At 40.6% G+C, this 22,304-nt stretch overlaps 1 protein-coding gene across 1 annotated transcript; it reads left to right on the top strand.

Annotated features, from left to right (window-relative positions):
- The first annotated feature begins 2,602 nt into the window (after positions 1-2,602).
- LOC147880429 (NAD(P)-linked oxidoreductase superfamily protein) lies at positions 2,603-3,587 on the top strand. The gene has a single exon (XM_087371080.1). The coding sequence runs from the start codon at positions 2,704-2,706 to the stop codon at positions 3,337-3,339; it is 636 nt and encodes a 211-aa protein (XP_087227206.1). The 5' UTR covers positions 2,603-2,703; the 3' UTR covers positions 3,340-3,587.
- Positions 3,588-22,304: the final 18,717 nt, after the last annotated feature.

The following is a 22,304-nucleotide window of genomic DNA, read 5'->3' on the forward strand; positions in this document are numbered from 1 at the left end:
CATACCAAATTCATGTTAGAACCTTTTCAAGAATGCCTTGGGAAGAGCACTAATACAAAAGGACAATTGAGGGAATACCCCTAGGATCTCATGAACCTACCCAAGATCCTTGTACTAGTCCACTGCTATCACTGTTGCCATAAATTGAGGTACCATTCAATGTAATAGAATATCCAGTTAGAGCGCTCGATTGTTGAAGTACTCCTTGTTGAGGGTTGGAACAATGCAAGTTGGATGAGGACAGACATAGTAGATTTCCCATGTCATTGGGGATAGGGAATGAATCAACATCTTGATGTGATAATACAACCATTACGAATAACAATGAAGTCCATCTAAAAATGCATTAGACTTGGAACAACATTTTTGGATGCACTATACAATGTGAAATCATTGCTACTACAGAATCATGATCATGTCTGGAGAAGGTATTGTCAATTTTTTTAGAAATCATCAACGTGGAAACATCATTCAAAGCATCAAGAACATACATGCAATCAAGGTGTCAAATGCCACATGCAGCAAGAATATAATTTCCATGCAATAAGAACATACGTGTAGTTGAGATGTAAGAGAACAACCTTGTCATCAAACATGTTAACACCAATGCCAAAGTCATCAAAAGTAGTGCAATGACACCATCAAAAGTGACTTCAACATATGTTTATATAGCATAGAGATTCACATGTCCTAATAAATCAAGTATACTCCTCCAATCTCTGTATTTAGAAAAGGGACATAGGTAAAGTTATAATCTTTGCTAAGCCCCATCTCATTTTAATCCATCCTAGACCTTGAACAATTTCATCACAGAGTCACCAAGGATTAAGGGGTGAATGCCTTTGATGGACAAAAACTACCAAAAACACAAAAAGGTGCATTGTGATCAATCAACCTCATAAATGGTAAGGAAAGCCCAACGAAACCAATTTGAGGAGTAATGAGATATCCATGTGACATGCTCATGAATGCCAAGGAGATGCCAAGGAGAGATGAATGAAACCAAATGGAGTTGTAATCCTCACAATATTGAAACTAACCATAGTTGAATTGACCACCGAGAGCAACACCAATTTAGCCACACCAAGAATGCCCAATGAAGCCATATGGAGTAAATAGGCCCCTAACTCTCATGAACATCGGGGAAAGCCCAAAGAAGCCACATAGAGAAGTAAGAAGATATCCATGTGAGAGCCTCATGAACTCTAAGGAAAGCCAAATGGTCCCCTAACCCTCACACTATTGAAACACACCATAGTTAAACTAACCACCAACACCAAAACAAATTCAGCCTTAGGAATGCTAATGAGAGCCCAATGAAGCTACATGGACCAAATAGACCCCTAAGCCTCATGAACGCCCAATGGTGCCACCTAGAGGAGTAAGGAGATGTCCTTGTGAGAGCCCCATGAACACCGAGGTGCGCCTAATGTGCCCCTAATTCTTACACTATTAAAACTAACCGTAGTTGAACTAGCCACCAAGACCAAAACAAATTCGGCCTCATGAATGCCAAAGAGCCCAAATGAAGCCACATTTAGCAAATAGGCCCCTAATCTTCATACTATTGACTAACCTTGGTGCAATAACAAGACCAAAACAAATTCTAGACACAAAATTTGCCAAGCACCCACATTCAGCCTCTGGAATGCCAAGGAGAGTCCGATGAAGCCGCATGGAGCAACTAAGCCCCTAATCCTCACACTCTTAAAACTAAGGCTAGATTTAGAAATGTATGCCCATAGCTCCCCAAACATCACAAAACCAATTAAACGCCTTAATTGTTCTTCTCTAGCCCTTTTCAATTTCACAAATGCTAGACGATCTATATCTGGGATCACGAATGAAGATTTGCTAGGGTATTGCAGCAGGGTTACGAGGATCGAGGCAGGCATTTTTGGAGATACCTAGAATTTTTTTCGTGCCAGAGTAGTAATAGGACGCGAAGGCCTATAGGAAGGCAAGAGCTTCCTGGCTGGATTTGCTGAAGAAGACGCGTAGGGCAATGGTTCTACCGATAATCATAAAGGGGCCAATGGAGAAGGGGTCAATGATTGCCTCATTAGAAGATTCAGTCTAGTTGATAGAATGTGAATCTCTTCTGCATTCAAATGTTTGCACTAGAAAATCCCTCATGTCACAAATAGGAAATTTGATCAGATTCTGGGATGCTTGCCACCAATTTTCGAGTTAGTTCCCATAATAACAGATTGTAACTTGTAAGGCTTGAATCTTTGGTATGTAGCATCATCAGCACTAGATGTTGCTTCCCCCCTCACAAAGGATTTGAATGCGTTGAGGTGGACAAACATACAGACCCGCCATACACACTTCTCACAGCCAATGGAAAAAGAGAAAGCCAATGGCGGGCGCTAAGGGCTTTACACACCGCCCACCAGACTCTTCTCCTTGAGTCCTACGTGGCTACCATGTCATGCCTAAAATATCCGCATCCACGGGCACCCATTCGGCTACAGCGAATGGCTTGGGTTCTCGCCAAATGGATCGAATAAGAGGGTTGTTGGAAAGTTCTAATGCGAGATTTGGGAGGGCAATGTATAATGGGTAAAGGATTTGCCCATGAAAATCCGGGAGACCCATGTTGTAAGTGATGCAAGAATAAAAGACCAAAGCAAATGTGTGAGGGAGCAAGGGGATGAAAGGTAGAAGAAAAGGGAGGAGGAGAGAAGGAAGAGAGAGCTAATGGATAAGGCTATGGCGACCTTGAATGGCTATGCTTCTTCTTCTTCTTCAAGTGTGCTCTATGGAATCAACAACAACACAAGGCTTTACTTCCGGCCAAGCTTTGTACTCTCTGGCTTCAACAATACAAGAATTTCCTTCACTCCCATCCATAGCCAACGCCATCGCCAACTCCATAGCCAAACCCTTTCGAGCTCCTCCCTCGCTCGATCTTCTTCCGCTTCCTCCCCCTCCCCTCCTGACCCTGATCGCGAGCAAGTCTTCTTCGATGGTGGCCCTCATTTCGGTGACCTCCTCGCTAACGTCGCCTTCGGCTTCTCCCTCCTCTGGCTCCCCCTCACCCTCGCCTCTGTCTTCCGTGCCCTCTTCCTCCGTTACCGCTTCACCAACCTCCGCGTCACCGTCATCTCCGGCCTCGCCGGCGGTGACCGCAAGGATTTCTCCTACAAGGTCATCAAAGACGTCAAGTACGTGCCTCGCTTCATCGGGGAGTGGGGGGATGTGGTCATAACGCTTACCGATGGGACTCAGGTGGAGCTCAAATCCATTCCAAAGTTTAGGGAGATTGCTCAGTACTGTCTAGAGAGGGCAGGCAAGGGGGAGCCAGTAAAAGGAAAAGGTATGGCAAGTTTGTGATTCTTTGTTTTTCGGTCTTGGCCATGGAGCTGTAACATAAATCTACGTTTGCACTCAATGTGCTTCCTGAAAGGCTGCGTTTGTAGCCATTTTTGTTATCCCTGCACTGCTCTGTGAGAGGTGAGCAGGATATTCTTCTTCACAAGAGGAAGCAGCATTAGTTTTGGGAGGTCTGATTCTTTTATTTGAAAACTCGTCACACTGTCGAGAGTTCTGAATAATCAAGCATCCCTTTTTTCTAACTGCACAGGAACGATTAAGCATCCGTTTGTTCCTTCAAGATTTCTGAATGTTTAAGCATCCAATGGTTCGTTCTTTCAAGAGTTCTGAATGATGGGAGGGTTGGTTTGTTCTTATCTAGCATTGATGACTTGGAAGGCAAATCTAATTGCTTTGATGATTCACACTATTTACCAATAGGTGGTATCATTGGGCTAATTCCTTGCCTCGAAATTTTTATCACTCCAAATAATGATTACATTCCAATACTACCAACCAATTTGAATACTTACGTGAGGGAAAACTTCAATTTTGTTTATCGACGACTCCTATTGAGGAGCAATTTTTTTTCTAACTCAACACGAATCATTATAAGTGGTATGTGTGAGAGCACTTTATCACCATGGTCTACTCCCACCATTGAGCATAGATATTGTCGATGCGCATTTTATACTACCCAGTCCCTCCTATTCATGATGGGCTTGAGGGTTTTAACCTTTTGGGTCTCATATGAGAGGGAGAGAGAGATTCATATATCTATCTAAGTGGTGCATCGACCTATGAGCTAGATGGTTAAGTATTTTTTGCCTGGATGCTCGTTTGGGAGACTAAATTGAAATTCTTTAGTCTTTACAAGCAGTTGTAGCTTGAATGAAGAGAATGTGGACTACTTTTTTATTAGCATTCTCCTTTAGTGCTAGCCTTTGTCACGGCTGAGTTTGCCCTTCACCTTTAGAGTGCCGACAAAGACTTAGTACGAAGACCTTTGTAGATTTGGGTGCTCAAATATGTGTGGTTGTGTGGATTGGTATGTGTGAGAGCATATGTTTATACTATGGTCTACAATCAGTGTTGGGCATTGATGACATTAGTGGAAATGTCATAGTAGTTAGTCCTTGTTATGCATGGTGGAGTTTATGGTTTTCAACCTTTTGAGTGACTATTAATAGATTGAAATTGCACTATATGTTGTGTTTTTAGAAAATGAGTTTGGGCATATTCCTAGATTCATCTAGATATATTAGTTATGGGTCTTTTTGGAGTTTGCTAAGTTCTTAAATAAGGGTGAGAGATTATCACAAGTTTTAGATCCTTGAAGATTTGTGGAATCAAAGATTGGTAAAGCTTGTGAGTTTACACAAGTATAAGTGTCCATTCTAGTTTCTAAATGTAAAGCTTCTTAGCAAAGAACAATATAATAAATGTTTTCAAGTGTATTGACTAGCATGAAAGAGAGTCAAAATAGGGTGCTAGCAAGAGCATACAAAATATATTGAGATGACATCTTTGTTTATACTTGTTTCATGCTCCATACTTCCAATAATGAACATTATTGCATCTATACATCAATTAGATGGCCTCCACCGTTTAGGAGTAGAGTCAAATTTGATGTATGCATGCTTGGTTTGTCATTGTTAAAGTAGAGCTATTCCAAAGTTTTTTGGCATGATATGTATATTTAAGCATGCCCTTGCACGGCATCCAAGTTACAAAAGTAACACATGATTTGTTCTAGTCTAACCCTAGTCATCTTAAAAGTGCTTTTTGGTTGAATCATCTTTTAAGGTATCTTAGTGAGATTGTCGATTACATATTTTGATGTGGATGATTAAAGCCAATGGATATGATAAGGAGGTATTCATACCCTCAATGGAGTATTGCTTGCAAGGAGCAAGGGTCCAAGCAACAAATAGTGGTTTTAAAAAAAGAAACAAGTGTCGAATTTACAAGCCCAAAATAAATGCATGAGATCCTCCATAGCCACACTACAGAAAGGGCAAACATGATTCAGATTGATCCACCTCGATAGCCTTCTCTTAACCGGCAAGCATCCCATGAGCATTTTCCAAAGTAAGAACCTTGTCTTACCGATTTTGCACCCCCGCCAAATATCTTTGAATTTGTCGGACCACCATTTATCCCTCCTCCTCAACCTCCATGTACTCTTCAGCATGGACATTGGTGACATCATTTGACACAAACCTTTGTAGATAATCCTTGAAGATATCTTTCTTAAACACGTTCTTCGAAATGATTGCCATTGACTAATCAACTAGTTATCCGAGTATATAACATTGGAAGGCCAATTTTTTGGCACATAGCTGAAGGCACTTGTCAGCATAGCAACTTCTGCTCTATTAAATTTAAAGACCTCTCTCAGCTTCTCCAAGGATTTCCAATCATCCTTTAAAGGATCCCACACATCTATCCATCTCCTTACTCCTTTTTTATGAAGACCTCTTGCCCAAGAAAGGTCTATAGGCCAGAGATTGGCTCCTACATTGAACGGGCAAACCCCCACTAAATTGCTTCCCTTGAAGTTCCATCCCCTCTAAGGCCACAACGCCTTGTCCATACTAGTTTACCACAACATTCCTTCCAAGCTGAGACTATTAGCGGAAGTGAGAGAGGGAGAGAGAGGAGTGCACACAAGATTACTAACTGTACACTTTTCTCTCTCTCTCTCTCTCACTTCCGCAAACATGGTATCAAAGCTGTGCTGATGGAATCTCTCTCTCACTCAATGTATAGACTACCTCTCACACTCCACAGAGAATAAAGAAGACTCCCGATTCTCTCATTTCTCGCATAATCCTCTCAAAGAACCTTACCACTCTTGAAATGAATTGAGAGAACCTTAGAAATCTCTCAAAAAATAGAGAACATAGTAGATGTTTCTCATAGAACACTCAAGCAAGAACCTCAATAAGTAAACGAATGGGAGGAAGACTAGAAGAAGCCTAACTCTCTCTCCATAGCTCGGAATGGCGAGTTTTTTGAAGCAAATATGAGATGGAGAAGAGCTCTACGATGAGAGCTAGAGAAGTAACATAGATGCCTCTAAAGGAGGGCTTGCGTGCCTTGACAGAACAAGGGCTTATACTCTCTCTCAAACAGAAACTCTCTCAACAGATGATGCCTCACGGAAGGAGGGCTTGACACTCATGAAGGGAGTGGGAGCATCATTGGCTCTGATACCATGATAGCAGAAGTGACAGAGGGGGAGAGAGAGAGGAGTCACTTCCGTTATCAGAGTATAGACCAGCAGTCAAGTCTGACCCTTTGATGTTAATAGGGAACCCAAAAAATAGCTTCTCGTATCAAGACAGATTAGTTTCCCAACTACTTTGCCTTTGCCTTTAGCTTGCTCCAGGAGCCAATGAACACTATGAACCCATGGGGTATTATATTCAAATAGCTTTGGTAACCACTTACAGCCAATGAGAGATTCTTTAGACCAATATCTGGCAAAACAAGTCCACCCTTACTCTTTGCAGCCTTAAGGAGATCCCACGATATATAATGTAGCTTTCTTTTACCCTTCTCCTTTGCCCATAGGAAGGATCTAAAAAGCTTCTCTATTTCCTTTCAATGACTTTTTCGGAAGCACCAAATGGAAGCTACATAAGTAGTAGCAGTAGCCAAAATGTGCTTAGGAATTAAAAGCCATGCATTTCCAACCAAAGGCAAGTCCATTCCAAGGCATAAGCTTTTGCTTGATCTTGTCCTTAAACCACTTAAATATCTGATGTAATGTTAAGCCTAAACACAAAGGGGCACCTAGATACCTCATTATTTCACCTCTTTTCACCTAGTGCATACATAATCCTTCACCCAATTGGGTAGCTCATCTTGAGCTATCTTGAGAGCAAAAGTCTTTGACCAACTGAGCAACAAATAGAGGTTACAAATATTAGGTTTAATTATGACTTTACATTTTTGTCTTGTCCTCTTGTTGAATGCCGACCTATCTTTAATTTGCATACCACTTTTCGGATTAACTTGTGTAGGAGGCACATGATGTAAGGGAAACTTTGGAGCATCAATATGTACACAAGTACATGTTAGTGCTACATCTTCAAGGAAATTTCACCTAGAAGAGCTAGTTGTGGATTCAACCCTTCGAGGAGTTTGTTTGATATGAAAGACTAACTTGAATGGATTCTTTTGCCATCACACCCTCTTGTGTTTTCTCTAAATTTAGATGAATCACGTGGTCAAGTATATCGTTAGCCAAGAAGAATATGCTATTTGTAGAGCTAAGGTGTCCAAAGCATTGTATTTAGTTGTAGAGCTAAGGTGTCCAAAGCATTGCATATCATGGTTTATTAGCAAAGAATAATATGCTATTTGTACAGCTAAGGTGTCCAAAGCATTGTACTATTCGGTGCCTGATAAACCATTACAAGATCTTGCTACATGACTCTCATCAAAATATCACCATAAATGTGGCATAATATGTTACATAACAAGGCCTGGCCTTATTTGATTGGATTTGGAATTGGGAACTACGAGTGAAGATATTGTATGAAGTTAAACTTGGCTATTCAAAGTTGTATATGAATCGTGTACATATCATTTCTTTTGTAAAACTACAAGATCCAAGTTGTGAATTGTATCTTTTATTTGTATGAGGGATTGAAATTTTATTTGTAGCACATGTACTTTTCCATAAAGGATGTGCCTTGGCAATGAATATATATGGATTGTGTCATCTAAATTAAAAGTTTGCATCTTGCACATGTCATTAGAATCTTTTCTACCTACTCTTAGGGTGAGCGATGAAATAGTGGCAATGCTACAATCAAAAGCCCTAAAGAAAAATTCAATTAAATTAAACCATTACCCTATCCTATATTAGATGTGCTAACATAAAGGCATATTTTGGGTGATAGTATAATGTATGCTCACCTAATCTCATGTGATGAGCCTTACCTTGGTCATTAAGTACAAAAAAACTCATCTAATAACAAGATCTTCTCAAAAGATTTTGAATAACAAATCCAATCACCATATTATGGGTAGCAAATAACTAGTGTTAATGCAAACACAAGGAACCATCTAGTATATGCAACCTATGGCTTTTTTAACAAAGCATGATGATGTACGATTAAAAAAAAATTAATGTGCCCTTCGACCTTGGTTATACTTTTACAATAGAAAATCTAAATTGCATTATTCAAACTACCATAGTTAGGCACTGCGTGTTTTATTCACATGGAAATTACAATGAAAATTTTGTGCATCGAGCATACATAATGGTCAAACATGGGGTGGATCACTAAAGAAAATGTGAACATGCATGTGCATTTACATTAGGGTTGTATTTCCTTTTCCAAAGTGCATTTACCATTACGGCTAGTTTTTTTTGGGGGGGGGAAAGGGGGGGGATGCAAATGTAGGAGACACAAGAAGGGGTATGATTTTCCTTCTCATTCAAGATGTATGCGAGGGTGTACTTTTAATTGGGTGAACACACATGATAGGGCCACATATGAAGAGTGGGCCTCCTAAATCAAACCAAATAGTAATCTTGTGATCCTCGATCCAATTAAAGTTGACTCGCAACATCTTCTAAAATATAAGACTATTGCTACAATGATTTTCCTTGAAACCAAACCCCCTAATCAAAACTTGAGAATTTTAATCCACACAATATCTTTGCCCACACTAAATAATCCCTATGTGTGCATATGCAATATGTATTTCTTATCATCCTACATCCATAACTACATAGCTCATTGCTGGATGCCAATAGACCTTCATTAACATTAGATCACTCCAAGTTGATGAAAGAATATGGGCCTCTTCCTCATCCACGTCCACATCATCTAGGGTTACTCTCAACTATAGGAGATAAAACAAAAAGTACGTGCAAATTACAAGAAGGGGTTTGATTTTCCTATCATGCAAAATGTATGAAAGGGTTATTCTTAGGGTCTTAGCATATGTGAGGAAATAGGGTGGGAATGGAAAAAAGTGGTCCCATGCATATTCAAATGTATTTCTATCCTATTCTTGTCCCACACTATGCTAAGAGTCAAATGAACTAGGCATGGGTTAGGTGGAAGAGGACACATGGCATCATCTCATGTGTTTAGGAGGTGGGGACAAGGACACAAGTCATCATTCCATGCTTTATAATCCCTAAAGGGGGATCCCGATTTGGCTTCCAGGGTCTTGAGGCGAGGGCCCAAGATGGGAGAAAAGGTGGCTCTTCCGTTTCTAAACCTATCTTAGACCACTTGGTTTAGGATGGGAGTAATGATGACAAGTAGATTCCCATCTTAAACCCATGCTAGTCCCATCCATGTGCTAAAGGCCCTTAGTTGGGTGAACACACATGATAGGGGAACATATGAAGAGTGGGCCCTCATGGATAAAACAAAATAGCAACAGTACAATCCTCAATCCAACCAAAATTGACATGCAAGATCTTCTAAAAATTCCAAGTCTCTTGCTAAAATGGTTTGCCTTGCAACAAAAACCCCAAATTGAAGCTTGGCAATTTTTAATGCACATAGCATCTTTGGCTCACACTCAATAATCATGATGTGTGAATATGCAATATGGATTTCATATCATCAAATGTATATCCTTAGCTACATATCTTGGCAAGATGCCAATAGACCTTCATCAATAGACCTTCATTTAAATTAGATCACTCCAAGCCAATGGAAGAGTATAGGTTCCTCATCATGTCTGCATCATCTATGGGGTTACTCTCCTAGTTGAGTTGGAGCAACCAGTCCACGTTGTTCTCACCTCATCTATTAGGTTCAAAACCATGGCATTCTCCATTCTATAACCACTAACTACCACATGTGAATCTTGAATTTGCATGAGGTCTTGTCATGGTTCTTGTATTGGCTCTTTTCCTAAGTGCATATCTTTAACAATAGAGTAATCTAATAGCACAACCTAATAATATTCCATTTTGCATCATGCTATTAATGTACTTGTGCATTGTCCAGTTTATTGTTATGCTAGATTTTTGCTAGTTAGCCATGGATCTTCACAGTGAGGGGCTGCAAATATTTGGTATAACTAGTTGTTTTGGATAGTGGCTTTACATGATATTATCAAAGTCATATATGAATTTTGTCACAAAGTCTTGTCATATATTCCACTAGTCTAGATCAAGAATAGGATTCGTAATATGCAATCTTCCTTCACCATTGCCTAAAGTAGGTTGCAATTCTACCCCTTTTCCTACTTTATATGAGCAACCTCAAGTTCCACCCTTGCAATAAGGCTTTGTTAGCTCACCAACAAGCCATGTAAGCTTCAACAATACTGGCGCCCTTTGTATCTAGGGCTCTTATTACACATATAATGAGTTTCATAATCAATGGAGTGAATATACTTACCCAAAAGAATTATGATGCTAATTTAGTTTTGAAGGATGTAATGAAATCCTTAGATATTTATCCTTGCTTTGGTTCCAACATTCTAAACTATATATTAAAAGTTTTCAATGCCATGAGCTCAAAATTTTCTGAAGACAGAGTAAGAATTTGTACACTACAAAATGAGGCTTCAAGTTTGACAAATAGATGGAGATAAACTATTCTCATTTAAACTTTAGATTTCACAACCATCATCGATAACTTAAATAAACTATGTTGTATAATTAATTTTGTCCTAATTTTGTGCACAACACTCATTTGTGTACACGTGTGAATATCCTTGGCACAAAATCATACTAGGTTTTTGACAAATATTAGATCATCCACAAGTTATATAACATGTCATAGCCCAACTATAAAAGATTTGTATTATAATCACTTTTTTCTTTTGTAGTTATGTTTATCGACCATCCATGTGATGATCAAATACAATTTTGTAAAGACTCATTGAAATTACCACACACTTGGCCAAGCAATCCATGATGTATATTATGATAAGAGGCTCATATAGGAATCCCATTAAGGACCCAATCTTTTGCCATACATATTTCTAGCCATCATCTCAAAAGAAAAAATGCCTTCACACAAAATATGCTATGCATTCCCTAGATCTTTGTGTTCACAAGCTATTGATTATTTTGATTCCACATCCTTGCAGTTTTGATGATATGCTTTTCAATTGAGCAACCATTCTTGAACCACAAACACGTGACTTGAGTGTAAAATTTGAACTTTCTTGTGACTTAACTCCTTGATTATTGAAATTTTCTTTAAAAAAGTACAAAATATCTTCCAAGCATCTCTCTTCATAGTGTTAAATCTTTTAGATTGCCTATACTAGGTGACAGCAATTAGATATGCCTGAGGTCATTTAGTAAGGTGGCAAAATCCAAGCCCTATGGAAACATACCTAGTATCCCCACCAAAATATGTGACATGAAGCTAGGGATAATCAAATTTCACTCAATCGCTTTACATCGGACTATTTAGGATTAGTTGTAGGAATACTCTTACCTGCTTAGAGAAGCATAGTGAGGATATAGTTCTCCCCTAACATATATTTCATCTCAACACATAGGGTAGAAGATATCGTGAATCCATGTTGAACATGCACATACTAGCATTCTCAATCTTCCCATGCAAATGTCTCTCAACAAGAGCAACATATCACCACATTAATGTAGGAGGGGAAGCAACATATTATACCTTTCCCTCTCTCATAAAAGAGTGAATATACTCACATCCCAATTGATATTATAATCCATAATAGGAGGAAGGAAAGGATCATTGAAATGCAAGTATCTCTCCCAATCTATCAGTGCCAAAGAAGAGAGCAATGCATTGGTGAAAGAAGATATATCTACTCAATAGCACATGGAGGATGGGTAAATTTTGGCACAATATTGGGTGCCCTTCACAAATGCCTCTTGAAGAGGCCCAAGGTCATCCTACAAATTTCTATTAGATACAAAGGTCTATGGAGTTCTATAAAGACGTTAGACTAGCAATGTGAAACCATTAAAATGCATCTTGGACAGAGCTTCAACTATCCTAAACCTCTAAAATCCATTTGGAAAATCTCCCCCTAGGTTGAAGGATGGATACTAAGTATGTCAATATAGATTGAGAGGTAAGAAAAATGGTAGATGGTCGAGGCAATAAGTACAAATGAAACTTTTTAATTGAAAATACTAAAGAAAGGAATTTTTGCTCCATTTCTTGTATGTTGTTTCCCTTTTTGTGAACTATTAATTGGCTTTAGCCTTGGGTAGCATCTATTTAGATCTACTTATTCATATTCTTCTCTCAATGTGTGTGAACTACTCTTGGGTTTAGATCACTTTAGTTGTCTTGTGCATCATTAATTTTCTCAAAGCCAAGTGAATCATTTGAGATGAATAGAAGAGCACAATTATTTCTGTGGTATGATCAATAAAACATTTATGGGATCTACTCTTCCTGAGAACTCTGTGAACAATACTTACCTGTTTTAGATTTGGCAAAGCATCATTGTATGCATCTCATCAAGATCCATCTATAAGCTATTTTTAGACACAATGTGTCCCAATCGAACCACTTTTGTTTTAACCAAATGGCATTTATTGCAATTTAAACATCCCTTTGCTTCATTAATCCTAGCTAGGGCAAGTCTCAGTTCCTTCATGTGATTTGAAATAGGTGAACAGTGTGAGAACAGGAAATCGATGAGAAATGGCAAAAATTTTTAAGCTATCAGCTGATCTTTAGCTCCCATCGGTCACCACTATTTGCTAAAATGCTACAAAGCTTTAATTTCTCCTATTGTCCAACTTAATTTCACCTGATTTTGCAATTTTATGGGGGAGCTTTAGCAACTCATAGAGCAAGACAAATTTGTGGGTAGTCGACTATATTTTGGCCTTCCCTGAGTTTTGGTCATAGAAACCTCCTACAAGGTTGCACTTTAATATTTCAACATAGATCACAGGGTTTCCCTTTCATACTTTAAGGGAAGCTTGACAAAGAGGCCATACATCATAGGGCTATCCTTTTGTATTTGGTCCACAAAGCTTTGTAGAGAAGTGTCAATGCAAAATTTGATTTGGGTCAAATTGTAGCAACAAAGTGTTTGGTGACTCTATTGTCCCAAGCCTCAACTTCACTGGAGTTACCAAAAAACTTGTTTGGTGATTGAATTATCCCAAACCTCGACTTCTCTACAGTCACCACTTGGTTCTAGTCCTTCTTGGTAGAGTCCAACAAGGCCTACTACCAATTCAATGCTACACCTTTAAGAAAATTAGGTAAGACCTTTGACCTATCACTCATGGACTATCTAGGAAGTCATCATCCTTGGGAAAATCCCAAAGATAAGACATTTAGATCCCTTGAAACACAATTCAAGGCTAACTTATTATGTAGAATCACTCTTCAAAAGCTTCCACAATATGATCTACAACCAAGTCATCAAAGATAATCAACCTACTAGGACCATGAATACATTAGCAATCAAGAAGAAATCTGCTCGTAGTATGTAGTCCACATAATAGCTTTAAGGCTTTACATTTCATTCTAGGTGCAAAAGAAAGTGAATGCATTAACTATCACCTCCCTAGTGTTACTATTGAAAACTACCCAAAGATTCAAACACCTCTTTGTACCAACCATAGTGCTAATGCATTAACCAAGTCCCACAATGACATTAACTAAGTCCCACTTTGTCATTTGGCTTGACGACATTGTCGATTCATCAACATATTTAATAATGCAAACACAAACAACCTAATCATTATGACCGTTGTGCATATTGCTTGAGTATCCCTTTAGGTTCTCTAATTCTCAAAATGTGTAGCTGTTTCTTCAAAGGGAGTTCTTTTAGGCAATGTTTAGGGTTACCTAAACTACAACAAAACATGCAATCAAATGTGATGATATAATTTAGTAAGGCAATAGAAATCCAAGCCGACTACTCGACATCTATACTAAAAGATGTGACATGAAGTTGGGGGTAATCAAACTTCACTTATCTCTTTACACCTGATTACTTAAGATCAACTCCAGGATTTCTCTCACCTTCTCAAAGACACATGACAAGGACACTATACGCTCCTCACATATATCTTACCTTGACATGCAAAGTAGAAGATGTCACAAATCCACCTTGCATATCGACATATAACAATTCTCACTCCTCTCATGCAAAATTACTCTCAATAAGATGGAGATATCACCGATATATGTAAAAATATCATTGAAGTGTTGAAGGACCTAGACAAAAAGGGTTGCATGAACAAGTTGCTAGAGAGGTGATGAAGGACTTGAAGAGCCTTGTGCAAGCAAAGAAGGTGCTTGGAGCTTTTGATACTGTTGGTGTAAGTCGCGAAGCTTACAACTCTATTTTTAAAATTTTCAAGTCTGCTATGAAGGAAAAGTATAAGATATCTGCAGTGCCATTGCCAACACCCTGGTCTGTAAGGCTTGCACGTCAAGAAACAAACCAATGTCCTAGAGAAAAGCTTGGAGGATACCATTGTGTAAGTGGCACAATGACTTAGAAGCGTAAAAAGAAATCTAGCATCCAAACACTCGAGATGAATGCTTTCAATAATGTTTACCTAAATATAGAGAATTTGCAAAGAGCCATGGTCAAATTCTATGAGAGAAGAAGGTAAGAGAAATTCCCTCTTCGCATTCAACTTTACTTCTTCTCATTTCTATATTCTTACTGTATTTCTCTTTCATTGTATAGATGGCAAGTTAGTATTTGTTATAAAAATATATGAAGCTCAATTGTGGTGAAAGAGCACAAGCTAGAGAGGGTAAGCATTGGTATTATGAACGGCACCTTGCGTTTTGCTGAAGGGGATGAGAAAGCTAAACAGGGTTTCTCAATCCAATCTGGAAAGGACATATGGTGGCTTATAGCATTTGAGACTCCAAAGAAGTGCCACAAGACATTGAAGTGGGTTTTGGAGAGAACTGACATCCCATCAATTATTCAAAGACAAGAGGCACAGCAAACATTGACAATGGATGGGCATGAAGCATTTCAAGTTGAATGGCATCTAGCTGGTGATTTGAAAACCCTCAAGTGTTGGTATGGTTGTGAGACAGGTGCAAATGTACCCCAAGCAATTCCTCAAGGGCATTCTCATGTAGGTGCTTACATGACCACATGATTTTTATTCTGTGCGTCTGGATATTCTGAAAACAAGAAGCAAAAATGTGTAAAGGCATAAACCAAGACAACCTTACCCATTTAGAGGCAAATGTAAACTTCATGGCCATGCCCACATCCTTTGCAATCTTATCCTTGTATGATTGCATTGTTCTTGTGTCCACCATGCTGCAATCCATGTCTTCAAGTTGTGGTGCAATGCATTGAAGATGGCCATATCCTGATGCCGTCCTTGGAGTAATATAATGGCATTATACCAATAGATATTTCTCTGTTTCAAAGCAGAGGGCTTCTTTCTAGCATGCATTTGCCTTCCTAAATCCTCATGAATGGCTTACCTAAGAAACACTCGATTGGTTCCCACTCTTCAAAGTCTAAAGGAAATACATCTGCTATGCACAAGTGCTATTTCAAAATACAATTTCAAACTAACTCATTACACTTAGAAAACTTACATAAAATGCAGACTTACAATGTGATGGTATTGTTGATTGATTGCGTGACCAAATCCAAGCGCATGTCCTTTCCCATGTAGATGTGTTGCACCTTTGCAAGCCATCCTTTCTTCCCAACTTCATGATGCAACCCTTCCACTCATGCAAAAGATCATCTCTCTTGCTCTTGGAAAGCTTATGTGGACCCTTGGCAAATCCTATCATGACTATCCAACCATTCAAGCTGTAGGTGCAAGGCACCCATTCACCCAATGCATTTTTACTCTTGTGAGACAGAGAGGACGTGTATGGTCTCCTCACCATACTTGTAGAGAGGTCACAATAGCAAGAATGGACCTGAAAGTGCAGCTTGGAGGGAGAGAGTAGCTCCAATAGAGGGACAGAGAGAGAGAGCCAGAGGCGGGTATAGAGGGTGCAACTGAAGGTGGGAAGCAGCTCCATGATGTGCTGTAGCTAGGAATGGAGGGAGAAAGAGTAGAGGGGGATGAGTAGCTACTACAAGAGGTGTTGTAGCTATGAATGGGGAGAGAAAGAGTTGCAAAGGAGATGAGCTACTGCTGTAAATGTGTTGCACCTTTGCAAGCCATCCTTTCTTCCCAACTTCATGATGCAGTCCTTTCACTCATGCAAAAGATCATCTCTCTTGCTCTTGGAAAGCTTATGTGGACCCTCGGCAAATCCTATCATAACTATCCAACCATTCAAGCTGTAGGTGCAAGGCACCCATTCACCCAATGCATTTTTACTCTTGTGAGACAAAGAGGGCATGTATGGTCTCCTCACCATGCTTGTAGAGAGGTCACAATAGCAAGAATGGACTTGAAAGTGCAGCTTGGAGAGAGAGAGTAGCTCCAATAGAGGCACAGAGAGGGAGAGCCAGAGGCGAGTATAGAGGGTGCAACTGAAGGTGGGGAGCAGCTCCATGAGGTGCTATAGCTAGGAATGGAGGGAGAAAGAGTAGAGGGGGATGAGCAACTGCTGCATGACGTGCTATAAATATGAATGGGGAGAGAAAGAGTTGCAGAGGGGGATGAGCTGCTACTATAGTAGGAGGTGTTGTGGAGAGGGAGAAAGACAAGGGACCGAGCAGGAGAAGACAGAGCACTTGCCAAATGAGTTCCCACATTTGAAAAATAGAGGGAGAATGGAGCTAGACCAGAGAAGAGGAGGGGGCAGGCTTGCAACAAATTGTGGAGGGAAGATTCACCCAAAAGGACCCACAACCTCTTGAATGCATTTGGGGATTGTCTGGGGAGATGCATATGGGAGGATGGTCAAGCATGGGTTGAAGGTGGGGGGTTTGAGCGGGACTAGTGTAAGAGGAGTAGCCAATAGAGGCTGTTTATAGGTTTGCCCACCATCCACCTCAACATGGCATTGCCCCACAAAAAGGAGCACTCCCATTAGTACACCTCAAATCCCTCACTAACCCCATGAAATTAGAAAACACTAATTGGGAGCCCTTTGTTCTCCCCTAATGCTAGAGAGCACAAAGAGTGTACTATATATAATGCATAGTTTGACATCTATCTATACTCAAACATTGTGCTAGATAGCATTTTTAGTGGGCTAAATAGAACAAACAGTGTGCTATATAGCATGCATTTATTGCTTTCCCACTCATAAATATTGAGCCGTATGTAAATTTTTTGGCTACAGATGAATTGGTTGTCTCCATCTGTAAGATCCATTCAAATTCCCTATTTTGCAAGGGAAGCCAACTCTCAATCTTGACGTCAATATGTTTTTTTAGCTAAATATCGTGGCTACCTAGTGTAAACTACATGATGAGAGACTTCTACAAGTGCATCTTAGCAAGAAAAATTCCCTATATAACAGATTCAATGATCTAGAGAGCACAAACTATTTGCTACATAGAATACGTAGTTTGACATATGTCTATACTCAAACTATGTGCTACATAGCATAGCATGATGTCGGGTTGTTCTACTTGTGCTATGCATGGCTATTGAAAGGAACCAAGAGAATAGCACTGGGACACTGGCACAGCCACAGGTTGGCATTGTACTGGGTTGCACCTGTGGATGAGCTAGCCCTTGTGATCCAAGGCACAAGAGCTACATGAGACCACTCCTAGTATGCAGGTACCTGGGTTTTCTCAAAGATAGAGGTGGATTTTGTTGTTCTTTAATTTGAATGCACGGTTGGATTTTTTTTCCAAAAAAAGAAATTGCTATTAACGCTTGAAAAACATCGTCCAACTCAACTGCCAAAAAGAGCTAAGGAAGGTAAGTATGGTGAAACAATTGGCTGTTAGAAAATAACTAGCCTATTTCCTAGAGAATCCAGCACATTGCCTCTGGAATCCCCAGAACAAGGGCTAACAACCAGGGTGGTGGTCTATGCATCCAGCAAATAGCCCTTGTGGAAAGGGTGTAGGAGACACCTATAGGCCAAGCCTTACAATACCACTCCTATCTTTCGATAGTCGCCCTCGTTCTTGGAGTGCAACACTCCCAAATGGCGGGAAAGGTAAGATAATGTCCTGCGAGATGGAAGCAAGGATGGCAACAAGATAATGTCTTGTCAGATGGCAACAAGGATAGGCGATAAAGTGATCTGCTGACCTCCTATCACCTAACAACAACGCATGACCCATATGTTTCAAGCAGTGCTACTAAATACCGTCTCCCAAACATTGTCCTCTAGTGAAGGCATCGAACGTACATGGGAAAGCAATGCGCCATCAACAACTATTCGAAATACTTGCTAGCCACGAACCCTAAACGCTGGCGTGACTGGGTCAAAATCAAGAAGATATACCCTCCCTCCGTGAGCCATGTAACCATCCCCCAGTGAAGTCTCGCTATATCTGCTATGCGTGTGGGCCACAATCCTAAAGTCCGCTAGACAAATCCTTTGAGCTATAGGACAACCCCCATAGGCAAAGGGGTATCATCTCCAGAATTGCCTCTGTGCAGCAAAAGCAACTTCCATCTACATGCATCTGCTCTAGCCAGGGGCCAATAGGCAATCCCCCATGGGCCAACAACCAAAAGAAATAGGAGATCTTTTTTGGTCTCATGCTAGTCCAGAGATGAGGCCAAAACTGAGAGACAACCTCCTGAGGAACCTCATGCTTGACCAAATAGCGCTCCCTCAAGGGTGTCCAAGTAGCTACCTCCAGCTGAACACAACGGCCGATGTGAGCTGTGTATGAGAAAAAGGGCACCACCTCTACCCTACTCGAGTGTCCTACTTTGGCTGGCTAGAACTGCTCCCCTGGGTCCCACTGAATATCACGGAGGGGCCGGTCCTCCTAGAGCCACAAATGCCAAACTGCTCCCTTTGGGGCTAACACGATTGTGTCTTGATGTGCCATCCCTTGCCTAAGTGGCCCACTACCCTTATCCGATACCGCTCCCACCATCCAGAGCCGCCTCCTCTAGACCATCCCTACCTATCTCAACCTACAAAAAGCCTCTAGGCCCCACTCTGTAAACCTGCGATGAAAGGAAACAAGGGGATCTTGGAAAAAGTGAACCCTAAGAGGCACCCATGTCCATGAGAACTACCAAAACCAACTATGAGGGATTTAAGGACTGCGTAGCCCTTCCCACTAGGAGGCGAGGATCGTTGCATCAATCTCTACTATCCATGTACCTGCCCCCCTCAAATGCGAAAGGGACTTGCTCTAGTCTCTATATCCCAAGGGAGGCAGCTCCAAACTCCGAAAGATCTGGCCGGGCCACTGTCCCACTTCACCCATCCAATATGTGTGCACTGGTCTAGCATATGCCCCTCTGTGTCTCGGATCTCTGCGTGCCAAACGATTTGCTGCCTCTCAAACTTCCCCCTGTGGGAGGGTCTAGACTGAATGAGCCCCCATCCAACCACTACCGCTAAAAAGATCCACCTGTGGGACAGCTGCCACTGTCCACCTATTCGAGGAGTGTTCCTTAGGAGCTCTCACTGGAGGAGGATTACCAAAAAGCGAGCGAAGAAAAGCGAGCGAGGCCAAATAAGCGAGCGCGGACAAACAACAATGCAAGGTGTTATCTGTTTAATAACAACCACATCATATTCATCAGGACAGCCAATTACCACAATTTATGCTCCAAGAAAGCTTACCCACTCGCCTGCATCTTGGCTAGCATGTTTCCAGAAGTACATGTTCAAATCATGTTTCCTTTGCTGTGAAAAAGTAATGATAAAATAAAACATTGAATGCTTTCAATAATGAGAAAAGTAACATATTACATGAACTGCTCTTCATGTTGTCAGAAGACACCTTTTTTCTAAAAGTTATTAACTCCATAGCACAAAAAGCATATGTCATACAAACAAAAATTAATATAAAAATTTGATGCTTCAAAATATCTTCCAACCCTTGGAATGATTGTACAAAATGTTTTTTCGTGCATTGCCAAAACATGGAAGCACACCTATGTATATCATCCGCTTCCAAAGGAAATATAAAAAAGGGACATCTAGGCTGCCTACTAAATGCTTGATGGGTTTCTTCCACCTTCAAAAAATACAACTTAGTGCAGCTTCATGCAAGGAAGCACACCTACATATATTATCCGATTCTGAAGGAAATGCAAAAAAAGGGCATCCAAGCCATACACTACATACTTGATGGGTTTCTTCTACCACCCAGAGCTTGAAACAATTCAACTTTTGTCAATGTAGCCTGATGCATAAACTGATGCACCATTTCACTTAAGCCCAAGACAACAATAAACACAAAGTATATGTGCTTGCAAGGCATGTAGGGACTTTTTCTTGCTTCCCTTTCTGTGAAATCAAGGCATGTGCAACGTGGAAACTCTGAAATCAAGACACTATATGTTAGCCCCTTGGACATTGATCCTGTTGTACGAACATGGAATACATGCACCTCATGTGGAATAATGATGTTCTCTCTCACCACCTCCCCATTTTCTGTAACTGCCTTGTGTATCCTTTCCTTGAAATCTTTATTCAACTTACTTCTCCATGAAACAAGCTTTCCATCACGATGAGAAGGGCGCACATGGCTAGGTGTATGGATTTGCTGTGCATAAGGAGGTCCCATCACACCAATAGAATTATCACTATTAAATACGAACCCTGCCCTTACAAGGGCACCCCTCTCATCTATAGTGATTGATGTCCCACTTGCAACCTTCCATACACCTGGAGAGACCCCAGGAACACCTTGAATGGATTTATCCACATTCCATGTATGGGTGACAGAAGTATTACAAAACCATACAAACTGCTCTATCACTCCATGAGAATGTTGCCTTCTTCCCTTAAAACAAGGGGCTGGCACACCATAACTTGCACTTCTACCAAGTGAATTGATTAGTGCCCCACATCATCTCCAACTCTCTGCCAAGTAGCCAAAGCATGTGACAACGCTATGTGGTTCGGTTCTCCTGATCGCCCAATTGGCTTCATGAATATCTATCTCTCTACAAACCATGTCCTGTGATGGACTTTTAAAATCAATTTGTCTTCTTTTTCCTATCACTCTCCTTGTTGTCATTGTCATGTATTCTGGCCGATGACTATCATTTCCATGGACCGATGTTGAACATTTTGAACCCCTCTTTCTTCTTATGCTCACCGATTCTGTTATTGGCCTATTCATCTCAGGAGATTGTATCCCAGCCTCTTCAATCACTATGTGTGATAAATCCACAAGCCTATTTCTGTCCCCTTTACCAGACCCACTACCATCAAGTATTCTTCGCCGGAGAGCATCCAAATTTGGTCCTGTACCCAAGTGTCTTCCATTCATAAAGGCATTGTAGTGGGCACTTTGAAGGACACTCATTGCAAGATCTGCTCCATAAGCATCATACAATGTTACGTGTTTTGCATATCCATGTGCTGCTCTCATGCTAGAATGTTTTGTCTCTGAAAGGTTCACTATAGGAACAAATCCAGAGTGCTCTTCTTGCCGCAAGAACATTCCCCCCCACTGGTTGACTCTAACATCCCACCAAGCAAGCCATGTATGCAATGTTGGTAGCTCACCCTCCTTCACATGAATCGGGGACCAATACAAATTCAATGTTTGTTTGCATTGGTCTGCAGAAGTTGAAGTTGTTGCCTCTCTCCACTTCCGACATAGAACTTTATTCTCCTCCTGAAATTGTGGCTTAATGCATCGTCTGGTGTGCTCAACCATGCTCATCTCCCAATGGAAAACACAAGTTCTTTCTCTACCATCCATCACATTTTCAGGTCCACCATTGTAAACATTGCGGACAGCCAGCCAATTTGCTCCTGCTCCATCTGCCATGAATCCACGGAATTCAGGTTTTTTAAAACCATTCTTCTCCATTGTATTGTTCAGTAGCTCCCAGAATCGAACTTGAGCATGGTTATCCTCCACCTTGAATTCACATATTGCTATAGTTAATAGTTCCCTTATGAATGGGTCATACACATGAGCACCCATTGTTGACCATCCCCTCACTCGATGCA

This window comes from Dipteris shenzhenensis, chromosome 32, assembly GCF_047967505.1.
Source record: "Dipteris shenzhenensis isolate YYH24624 ecotype China chromosome 32, Dip_SZ_1.0, whole genome shotgun sequence".
NCBI lineage: Eukaryota > Viridiplantae > Streptophyta > Polypodiopsida > Gleicheniales > Dipteridaceae > Dipteris > Dipteris shenzhenensis.

What these genes read in the sequence shown, in the direction of transcription:
- LOC147880429 (XM_087371080.1), top strand. Translation starts at nt 2,704, where the DNA reads ATGGATAAGGCTATGGCGACCTTGAATGGCTATGCTTCTTCTTCTTCT.